The following is a 12488-nucleotide window of genomic DNA, read 5'->3' as shown; positions in this document are numbered from 1 at the left end:
TATTGACAGACAACAGTGTAGTAGAACCAGCAGGGCAGGAGGGTCGGAGAAGATTCTGGAACAATGAAACATACTGGTATTTGAATCATGCCTATACCACTTACAAAACCCCAATTCTATTCCCAACTACAATACCATTGGCTGTTAGAGAGGTAACTCAAAAAACAACACATACACAGCTTAAAGGGTACAAACACCATTCGTCAAAGTCTTAGAGCAGGGGTGGCCAACCCAGTCCTAAAGGACCCCTAACAGTTCATATTTTCTAGATAACCTAGCTGGTTCACATGTGTAGTGAGTATGGTCACATTTTAAAAAATGCATTCATTCCTATTTGACACATTTTACAGATCCACAGGTGGTCTGGAAAACATGCTCTGTTAGGGGTTTTTGAGGACCGGTTTGGCCACCTCTGCCTTAGAGTTTAATTGTCTTTAAGCATAATGTACAGCCTTCTGATTCTATTCAGTCAGTTTAGCTACAGTATGTGCTGCCTGTCTCAAATGTTTACTACACAGTAATGAAGCATGCAGTACTTACCTAACCTCACCTCTGTCAGTCTAAAGGTCCTGTGGCCATGTAAGTGTCTACCTGGTCTATAAAATAGCTGGAATGGAAGAATCTGGTGATACAAGTACCAAGCAGGGATGCTAAAATATACAATGACAATAGAAGAACTTTTTTTCTAGAAAAAAACAACGGTGCTGCTACTCATTACCATTGCGTTCCATCACAAAAAGCAGTGATCATGTGTATTACATATACAGTCAGTATGAAATACGAATATAAGGCAATCCTATTTATTTATTAGATATTTAGCACAATATTGAGGAAACTGCCATCCTTGGGATCCTACCACACTAATCCAAGAACAAATTTCTGTGCATCTTTCTTATCACTTTTAGGAGTCAAAGGTGTAAAGCTGCCGTGATGGCGTCTTTTGCCACAATGCTTCTGCGTTGTTATGCTAATGCCACAGTCAATGGGATATTTGCACAGACACCCATCGTCTTTGGTGCTAATCTGCCGCTTTGTGTATTAAGATGCACCATCGGCTGCCGTGGTCAGCAATGGCAAAAGAAGCAGTTGCTGACCACGACATGGCAGCATCACCCCGCATCTGGCTGGTCACCCCCTGTTATCACTCAGATACACCCACTGAAATTGCCAGCACAGTGCAACTCAGATGCATGCACAGACTAAAAATAAAGCAAAGTCTATCACCCATTCCACCAGATCCACATCTCAACCCCCCCACCCCAGACCTTATCGGAGAAGTACTGTGCCTCTCAATAAACGATTTGGCCCCATCATCTGTTGTCTGTTTGTCTGTCATCCTTTATGGTACAACACACCACATTCTTCGCTAACACCCACACACACAACCACCACCCCCAGTACATTACAACCCATCACCCAGCTAATCCACTATCCACAGGAGAGCGCTCCTGCCCAACAACTATCAACTCTGCCAATAACAGGACCTGTTACTACAGTAAGACAGAGCAGCACTCCACACACTCAACCCCTTTACCCCACCCACCCGCACCACACAAACTCTCCCACCCTCCTCCCAGCTTTCCCAAACCCCCACACCCCCCTACCTCCCGCCTAACCCCTCACCTCCCCACACCATCTAACCATCTGGACACAGTACCCCATTCCCCTACCCCACTTTAAACCCCTTCCACATCATTCTCCACCAACACCACACCCTGGATGTGCGCAGTTCACCACAGCTATCTTTGAACTCATTACTTGCTTGCGTGAGACATCAAAATAGCATGCATCTCTCATTCAGATCCAAAATGAGAAACAGGTCATTACACTTTAGTCCCATGCATCTTAATATGACTTTGCAAGTGTTTGATATTGAATCATAGTCTACAATATGAATATACATTTAGTGCATTCCCATGTTGATACGGGTTGGGTATGGAATGGCGTCAGAATCCCGATTCCAGCATCCTGACAGGGTTAAGATATTGACACTTGTCGGCAAGTATCCTACCCCTAAACCTAATCCTTCCCCCAACAGCCCAAACCTAACCCTCCCCTCCTGCAGCCTAAATCTAACCTCCTCTCCCCCCGCAGCTTAAACCTAACCCTCCCCCTAGTGCCTATCCCTCCCCCTAACCCCACTACTGACCATCGGGATGCTGGCACTGGGATTGTGACTGGTGTTGGGATTCCAGCGCTGGCATTCTGAGAGCCAGCATCCCGACCCCCAGGATATAAACTGCATCCCGTTGATACAAATAAAACAATGAAAAAGAATATAAACATATTCTACCCAAGTGAGCTTACAGCCTAAGAACAATTGATAAATAAGGTGGAGAAATAACAATTGCAGTTACTGGTGGGTTAAGTGCATGTAACTACTGTATTAAATCTGCCATATAAAATAACATGAGCCATACTGTATAATATAACATTTTCAAACAAAGAAGAATAATGTACACTGCCTTTTAAAGTTTGAATTTAAATATTGGCACTTATTTTAAATTTTTAAACCTATCTTTACACTGAAGCTATTACACTAGCCATGGCCTACAGTCATTTAACCTGTTATTATATGTGAGAATTTGCTTCACTGTGTATTGATGTACAAATATAATTGTTATATCTTCAATAGTTTATTTCTTTCTTTTGCTGAATATGACACAGAAACAACACAGATAATTTGAGGTGACATGTGCCTGCATCTATTTACCTTTCTCCAGCTGCATCAGAATCATTTAGGAACTAAGTAATGCTATTTTAAAATGTCTTCTATTGTTATAGCTGGCAACCTGGGATTCTTTAAGAGGCCTTAATGGAAGCTTGCAAGAGAAACGACTTGACAATGACCTGCAAGGATTAACGCTGAAAGTGGTGACTATCTTGGTACGCATCTGCTAAGTACAAAACAACATGTTCCTTTTTACATCTAATACATAACTTCAGAATCCTTATTATCATGCTGCTGTTCTAGTGTAAGGGAATTTATGTAAATATTTGATTTCAAGAACTTTTTTTTCTATGTGAAAATGTCTCCAGCAATATCATGCACTGGGTGAAGAAAGTAGGAGCCTTGTGCTATGCCCGTTTATGGGTATGAGTTTCAATCCTGTCTTTGTTTTATTCAGAGAGTGAAGTCTTTATTGCTTAAATATATATAATTTATGCAAGCTATTGTTAGATATAGAATGCAAAGCTCTATCATCTAAAGACCAGTATACAAAGCAGAACCCAGCACTGTTGGCCAGTCAAAAATGCTGATGAGATTGCTCACCCTGAACCTCTAACATCTCCTCCACTTTCTATGCCTAACCCTAATTGTACCATGTTTAAAAAGAGCCATCGCTATAAAAAAGTAACAACAAGCAGTCCAGCGTCAGCTAGCTCCCTTCTCTCTGCTAGATCCAAGCACCTGCAATCTCCACCACCAACACCTTCATTATCAATATCCTCAATCATGATCAGAATAGCCCTGTATTCACTTTTGATAAGACTAACTGAATCCTTCCCTAACCAGGATTCCGCAGAAGAATCCTTAAGTGCTAGGCTGCATTTGATGCTTTTCATTCCAATATACATGGGCAGCTAAGATTTAGTGAATGCCAATTGGCATTCACTACTGTAAATCAGGAAAAATAATCAATACAATACTGTCATTATTGGGAATTCCTACTCCCGGTCTCCTGATGACAGTATGGCCATGCCAAGGAGGCAAGAAAAAGGTCTAAGTGTGCTGTATTTGGGTAATTTAGGAAAAGGGAGAGCCAAACATTTTTGGAGCGTTAAAAACAACGTTTTTGTTTCCATTGCATTTTCTGACTTTAGCAGTGAAAGTATCCATTTTTTTAAAGTAAGAATGTGTTTAGGGTATCATATTCACATATTTTATGATTGGGACATTTTTTGTTGCAAAAACAGGGGTATTCAACATTCTGCCCTCCAGATGCTGTGGAGCTACACAAGCCAGCATGACCTGCCACAGTTTTAGCATGCCCTAATAGCAAAACTGTGACAGGGCATGCTGGGATGTGTAAGTCCACAGCTGGAAGGCTGCATGTTGATCACCCTTGTTCTAGAAGATGAACAGTCCAATGTACCTTTGAAAGGCCTATGTTTCCCTCCAATGGACCAGGGGCCTGATTCAGCAAGGATCGCAACTGCGATAATGCACACAATTGGCTGATTGTTGTGTTCTGCATATGTAGTCACAGCAGTGACTATGCAGAGCCATTGCACAGTGATTGACAGGAAGTGCTATTTGTGGGAGGTGACAGGGGGGTGGTCAGCAGGGGCGGATTGGGAACTAAAAGTGGCCCTGGAAATATTTTCTGGAAGTGGCCTCACATGGGCGGCACCAAATCAACTGTAGGCAGAACCAAAACACCAAAGTAGGCGGGATTATTACATCACTATACCTGGTGGTATCATTGATAGGCAAGGCTAAAGCTGGCCATACACCAGACCAACTTTTCTCTGGAATACGTTAAGTACCCCGGCACAGGGGATGCCGGCTTAGAATACCAGCACCGGAATCCCAACACCTGTCAGAATCCCGGCACCAGCATCCCGACCAATGGCATCCTGAAGGTAAGTAGCAGGGCTAGGGGGATGGTTGGGGCTTAAGTACTAGGAGAAGGGTTAAGGTTAGGCACTAAGGGGGTTGGGTTAGGTTTATGGTGTTTGAGGGGGAGACTAGGTTGAGGCATCGGGGAGGGAGGGCTAGGGGAAGGGGGAGGGTCAGGATACCTACCGAAAGGTGTTGTCATCCTAACCTTGTTGGGATGCCGATGTTGGGATTTTGACTGCCGGGATCCTGACCGCCGGGATCCTGTACCCAACCCCTCTGTTCCAACAATTCAACTGTCCAACTAAAATAGTGCAGCCAACTTCTCTCTAACTTTTGAAGTCACAGAAGTAGGCGGAAAATGTCTGCAGGTTTTGAATAAATATTTGTTTAGACACACTGACACCTCACAGGTGCTACACATAGTGACAGGGCATACACTTTATTTACAGTACACATATACTAGGGCAGGTGATGACACTCTTTCCCCCTCAGTGGGATGGGAATGACAGAAAGGAGCAGTTACGCTACATAAGTGACAGGAACATTTATTGAAACAAAGTGACAGAGTGTGTACAGTATGTGAGCTAGAGAGAAAGAGACAGAGGGCCTGATTCAGAGCCGGACGCTCTGAACGAGCGCCCGCTCTGAATCAGGGCGTTTTTTGGGGGTTTTTTTTTAGGAGCGTCCTCCTGGACGCTCGCATAGCTGTGGGTTACCACCCACAGCTATAGCGAGCGTCCATGATGATGGTCGCGATGGTCAAGACCATCGTGACCATTAGGCTAGCGACGAGACCCTGCGGTAGGGTCTCGCTGCCGCAAGCCCTGGAGTAATTTTGGCTCTATCAGAGCCAAAATCACTCCCACTTACATCACTAGTGATGTCAGTGGGGCCGGCCCCAGACAGTAGGCGTTCCCATGGGAACGCCTCCGTCTGGCAGCCACGCCCCTGGCACGCCCACCAAAGGGGGCGTGCTGTCACTCACCATCGACAGCACGCCCCCTTTGCTGTGAGACCCCGAGCAACGGCTTCCCCGCATGCGCATTTCCCGGCTTCCCCGCATGCGCATTTGGGTACCATCGAGCGTCCTGCGCTCGCGAGTGGGTCTGAATGAGACCCAGAGATAGGAAAAGAGGTAAAGGGAAAATACCTAAGAAGAGAAAGAGAGACAGGAGAGTTAGAGAGAGATAGGGGGTGGTATATAGAGAGGGGAGTACAGATTCCCCTTGTTAATATGTCACACTTTCTCACTAATTAATGTTCTGTCAGTATTACCCCTCACTGTAATTACTACCCCTTGGAGGATGTTCACCCCAGCACTGGGGCAGCATTACAGTAATTATTCTGGAGGACCCACTCAGCTTTTAGTGAAGAGTCCCTTGCCGCCATGCACTTAATGCGATCACTGCCAGTTTTTTCCCTTGTTTATCAGCATGACGTGTGCAGGGGATGCGGGGCCCCAGCAGCAGTTTGGGCCACATAGTAACGGCATCCCCTGCATCATGGGCTCTCATCAGACATGATGGGCCCAGTACAGATGAATCAGTGTCCTGTCCCCCCCACTACTGATCCAGTGGATGCAGAGGTATTCCATGGGGCCCTGGTACCCAGAGTGAGTGTCATGCACTCCCCATAGTACTGACATGCGTCAGATGCTCCTCAGACCTCACCACATACCCCCAAATCTACCTACATGCCCACCGACATGCCACATTCCCTATCCATATCTATTTTTTTTGCATGCATGTGTGATTTTATATATATATTAGGGATGTGCAGGCTCGGTTTTACTCGGATTTACTCGGTTCTTATCGCTACTTTACCGCAAATTCGGATTTATTATATTGGCTATCCAAAACACATGATAGGCGATAGCCAATAAAATGCCATTTAAAGATCCGAGTAAATCCGAGTAAAACCGAACCCGCTCACCCCTAATATATATATATATATATATATATATACACACACACACACACACATATATATATATATATATATATATATATATATAAATATACACACACGCACAGTGACTAAATGAACCCGGCATCTGCTGGTCACATCAGCCAGTCTGCTTCTCCTGTCCTCTCCCATTATACTTTCCCCCCTAGTTCCTGGTCCTCTATATTCCCATTGATGCGGCAAACACCTAATGTGCATCGCACGTGCAGTTGGAGCAGGGACACTGGCCGTGTATGTTAGGTGCCACAATTCATTTATATCTGGGTTCAATTTTATAATAATAAGTATAAATATAGTATAGAAGTTTATCTTCACATATAAAATATAAATACATAAACTAGAAACATAAAATTATTAACATAAAATTGTGCTTACCTGCCCAACCTTTAGATGAATGATGTGGTGCTGTACACGGACTTGCTTCTGTGCTCTGCGCCGCTTCTGATGGCAGTCACCAGCCATGGAGGAGGGGGATGGAATATGCATACATGATGAGGTAGCAGAGGTACTGGATGGGGAATCAAGCAGAGGGACAAAGGTATAGATGGCAAAGGCCCAGCAGGGAGAAGTATCACAGGTACATATTGGGGTGGACAGATGGAGTATGAGGCAAAGGTATAGATGCAAAAAGGAATAAGGCATAGAAGAGGGGAGGGGCAGAGGCACACATGGAGGGGGGAGGGGCAGAGGCACACATGGAGGGGCAGAGGCACACATGGGGGGGAGGGGCAGAGGCACACATGGAGGGGGGAGGGACAGAGGCACACATGGAGGGGCAGAGGCACACATGGGGGGGGTTTAGAAGCACACATGGGGAGTGCAGGAGCAGAGGTACAACTGATTGCCTGTGTATCCCAGCCAGGGTAAGCAGGGGAAGGAGGTGCTGTAGGAGACGGCAATGTGTAGTGGAGTCAGGAGAGGAAAGGAAAGTGAAACTCAGAGCCTGAAGTCCCTTGCAAGAGTGGGGGAGGGGAGCACACACCACCAATGCCCCCATATAAAACCTGGCTGGATCTGATGAAAACTGACAGAGAGCCCGTTGGTGCTGATGATTCCAGCCCAAACTGCTTCTGACTCACAGGCAGAACATGTGTCTATGAGTGAGAAGCAGGCTGCAGCCATGACCATCAGCATCAACGGGTCCCTCTGTTAGATCTGTGCAGTGCCCTTGCGCTTCCTGTACCTACCTTTATGCCCCTCAGCTCCATCTGCTACGCTGGCGCTGCCCGCCTCTCCAGTCTGCTCTGCCTGGCCTGGAGTCTCAGCCCAGTCAGCTGACTGCCTTAGCTCCGCCTGCCTCGCCTGTCTTCCTGGCCTCTCAGCCCCGCAGGCTGACTGAGTCACTTTCAGAATGGAAATGTATTCAAAAAATAAAAGAAAAACCTGCTGGCCGTGAAGCGGCCCCACAAGTGCATCGGCCCACCGGGAATCTACCCGCTGACTTCAACGGCCAATCCGCTCCTGGTGGTCAGAGAAACACAGGCATACCAGTGCATTTATATGCAATTGCAGGGGCATACATAAATTAACCACTGCGATGCCATATGCAGCTTGGCCTTTCACTGTGTGAGATGAGGTTAGCAATTCCTGAGTAAGGTCTGACCTTGTGCAAGTGTGCGTAAGGCTACGATGGTACTCGATGTTACCTATGGTTTCTCAGTGTTGCTAAACATTACGGACGAGTGTTAGGTAAGGTGGGCATCCGTATGTAGTGCTGCGATGGCATAGCGATTGCAATGAATTAGCATATCATCGCAGTGAGACTGCGTGTGTAATCGCAGCCACGATCATTTTTGCGATCCTTACTGAATCAGGCCCTACAATATATCTTCATTGTTAACTGTTTAGCTGCGAATGAAAAACGAACCATTTTAAAATTCAAAATTCATTTCACAAAAGATTTGCCTTTATCACACAAAACAGGCATGGAACAGACTTTTAAGCTTTTTTAAATTAGTTTTGTTTTTTTTAATCCAGACATTCTCTCTGTTGAAAAGTACAGTAGAGAGGAAAATTGAAAATGACCTTAGCTACATAATTACATATGCTCCATCATTTCACCTTAAATTCACTTTACCAAAGGAAATGACTGGTAGATATAGCATTGATGTACCTTTTGATTAATAACTTAGGAAGGGGTGTTACACCTGAGAGCATGAATGGTGCATTTCTCCATCTAGTAAGTTGTAGCATTCACAAAAGCTTGATCAGTGTTATGAAGCTATAGGTAAGTTCTCCTCCTTTACATGACTTATCTCAGAAAACGGTGCATGCAGGTTGCTCTTAGATTAATTGCTTTCAAGTGACAGGGGAAGCATTCCACCTTTATGACAATAGAGTGCTTTAGCTGTTTTGTGTGACCTTGTCCTACAGTAACTCTAGTGGTTATATTTACTAAAATGTGGGTTTTTAGAAATGGAGATGTTGCCCATAGCAATCATTCAGATTCTAGCTATTATCTTCTAGAAGGTGCTGGACAAATTTTAAGCAGAATCTGATTGGTTGCTATGGGCAACAAATCCACTTCTAAAAACCGGCACTTTAGTACATACACCCCTAAGTTTCCCTAGCAAACAGGTCTTTGTGGACATGCCACATACACTGGGCCTAGCATTAGAAAGTCTCCGGATCAATGCTGCACGTGACTGCTCTTATTGTTGCTTTACATATTGTATTTGAATTATTTAAATATTATAAATATTTTTAATTTGAAACTAGAGCTAAATAGTTTTTTTTTATCATGGATGGAATGCATACAGATGAGCTGGCAAAGAAATAAAAATGTCAGGAGTAGAAAAGTCAGAAAATCTCTAGTAGATCAAAAGCAGTGGCTGCAAGACAATACATTGAATTGACAAATAAGGATATTGTTTGAAAGCACTTCATATACAGCAGTTTACCTCTAAGCAAAGGACATATTTTTTTTAATCCATATCCCTCTGTTTGTTTCATAAATTATTTGCATATTACTGTTATATTTTTCCGGCAGTTGTATCTAACCTATCAACTGGGAGACATCAGCTGGATGTATGGGCTCAGTATGTTATGTCAGTATTCATTATGTTGACCCCATAATATTGACATGGTCAGAATATCGACATTCAAAAGGTTGGCATTATAATTGTCGACCGTCAGAATGTCAGCATTCAAATTTTAGCCTAACTGTAATTGCAGATATCCCTAACTGCTGCCTAACCCTAATGTGTTGACACACACTGTTGACATTTTGAACATGTGAACATTTTGTCACTGTCGACATGTTAAATATAACGACATGTTGAATGTCAACATTTTTAATGTTGACATTCTGACCATTTTGCATTATGAATTATGACATGAATGTTGACTACTTCCCATCTTTATTAAGTGAGTTTATAAAGATAGTATGCTCATCTCATTCCATGTCACATTCTGCAGAATTTGTTGGTCAGCCACCAATATTAGGGTAGAGTACAGTCTGTGCAAACAATTATTTCTGCAATTAAAAAAAAGTGTTCTGTTTAGTGTATATATGTATTTTATTTTCTTAAATTACAGTTTTTCTTAAGTATGGTGCATTTCTTATATCAGTCATATACCTGTTTTAAAATATTGTTTCTGTGCATATCTACATGTAAACTGCACATTAACTGTGCAACATAATGGATTTAAAATGCATATTAAAAGCAGTCACATGCAAAAATACAACTGTCCATGTGCATTGCTGCTGTTTTCAACATAGCCGATTGTATGATTTTTTTTATTTGCTTTTTTGAAAAAACTAAAAGGTATGAAAGAAGCAGAAGAAAACTATGTGCAGAGACACATCATTTTCTTTCAATAATGTTGCGGAAATGCTGATGACTCTTTTATTTCAACCATACAGAGGCAGAGAGATGCAAAACAATGCTTGCATCTTGTCATTGGTGGGCATCTTGTTTAACAGTACATTATTTTTTAGTAAATCCCTCATTGTGAACTCAATGCATTTTCTTATCTTTTTTTTTTAGGAAGAACCTTTTGTAATGGTTGCAGAAAACATACTCGGACAGCCAAAGAAATATAAAGGTTTTTCTATCGATGTTTTGGATGCCTTATCTCAGAACCTTGGCTTTAAGTATGAAATTTACCAGGTTCCTGATGGAAAGTATGGACACCCACTTGCCAATGGTTCTTGGAATGGTATGATTGGAGAGCTCATAAATAAGGTAATAAACAACTAAGACAACATTAATTACAACAAAGTGTTTCTTTGGTTAAAGATTCAAAACCAGTTAAGTGATGAACATAATATATATTTATGATTGTAACTTATCACCGGTTCTCCCACTCACCCCCCTCCAAAGCTACAAATGTGCCTCCATACAACTATCTTTTTTTGCACCATATGGTGCAAAACATCTGGCATGATTCCCGTGCTGTACACCTCTTCCTCAATTTTGCTACGTTTTCTTAAATTTTGCTACTTTTTCCTCAATTTTTCCTCTTACTTTGCTTATTGTGTGCTGAGTACTTAGGAGTAGTATTTTTGTAGCAACATAATTTATATACAGTTGCAGATTAAGCATAATAATGCACGGCGAGGGTCACTCATATCCAACCTGTCTATTGTCTTTTTACACAGACTGCGTTATGTTTCCTCAGTTTTGCTGCTTTTTCCTCCATTGTGATACTTTTTCCTCATTTATGCTTCTTAGTTTTCTTATAGTGAACTACAGTAGGTACTTAGGATTAGTGTCCTGAGGCGGTTTAATCAACTTTAAACGGGCTATGAACACAGCTGTCATTTCAGCCTCAAATTTCAAAGCATTGGTAAAAATAGTTGCATGGAGTGGATAATGCTTTATTTTCTCCCTAGGTGGCAGTAATCAGTTGGGAGGAGAGGTGGGATTCATTTGTAGAGCAAAATGGGCAGGTGGGAGTGTGAAGGGAGATAAAGTCAGAGATGTAAATAAGAGAGGATTAGGTGAGGGCTTTTTAGAGAAAATAGAAAAGTAGGGGTTTCTTTACTCAGTGCACATTACTCCTCTTTAACATACAGTACTTACTCATTTTATTGTCTAATTAAAGCATCAAAAAGTGAATGTTTAATTTAGAACATAAATTTTATTGTATTATATACCCTAAAATATAATTTTAATATTAAGCAGTGAAACTATAAAATATAGTAGTGATATTAGGGAACTGTGAATTAAAATTAAAATCAATTGTCCACCTGTACAGTAATACTTTTATTTTCTCCAATAATTATACTTTTTTATATGTGATATATGTTGCAACTATTTGTAAGTTGCTGTGAGTGGTTTAAATTGGGGTCTGAAAGGGAATGGGAGCCAGTGTAGGGCTTGTAGGAGAGGGGGAGGCAGATGTAGTATATTTGGAGAAAATGATGAGCTAGGGAGCAGCATTGAGGACAGATTGGAGTAGAGACAGGTGGAAGACAGGGAGGCCAGATAATATGAGGTTACAGTAGTCCATTGTACAGATGACCAGTTAGTGGATGAGGGTCTTAGTTGCCTCCAGTGTCAGAAAGGATCTGATCCTGGATATAATTTTGAGATTGAAATGGCAGGCTGTTAAAGTAACTGAATGAGTGGTTTGAAGGACAGGGAGGAGTCAAGAAGTCCTCGAAAACAGCACACTTGATGAGATGGTGGTGCTGTCAATAGATAAATAAATTGTGGGATGTGAGGTTATTTGGGTGGGTGGAAAGATTATCAGCTCAGTCTTAAACAAAGTTAAGTTTAAGAAGGTGCTGGGACATCCAGGAGGAAATAGCAGAGAGTCAACTGGAGATATGAGTTAGGAGAGAGGGCGAAATATCAGTGAAGGAGAGGTAGATAGGAGTGTCATCAGCATAGAGATGATATTAGGTGAATGAGCTGATGAGCTTACCTAAATAGGATGTATAAAAGGTAGAATTGAAGAGGTTTAAGAACAGGAACATTGGAGTACACATACTGGTAGAGGCAGTGGG

General features: G+C 42.4%; 1 protein-coding gene across 1 annotated transcript in view; it reads left to right on the top strand.

The window, feature by feature from the left end:
- GRID1 (glutamate ionotropic receptor delta type subunit 1) overlaps positions 1 to 12488 on the top strand; it is a 326741-nt gene that overhangs the window by 181974 nt on the left and 132279 nt on the right. The window contains exons 6-7 of the mRNA XM_088472239.1: positions 2785 to 2886; positions 10522 to 10719. Coding sequence (XP_088328365.1) covers positions 2785 to 2886; positions 10522 to 10719 — 300 coding nt within the window. The remainder of the gene's footprint in view (positions 1 to 2784; positions 2887 to 10521; positions 10720 to 12488) is intronic.

Source organism: Taudactylus pleione, unplaced genomic scaffold, assembly GCF_031769625.1.
Source record: "Taudactylus pleione unplaced genomic scaffold, aTauple2 ptg000121l, whole genome shotgun sequence".
Classification (NCBI taxonomy): Eukaryota; Metazoa; Chordata; class Amphibia; order Anura; family Myobatrachidae; genus Taudactylus; species Taudactylus pleione.
This window is presented reverse-complemented; position numbering and strand designations above follow the sequence as displayed.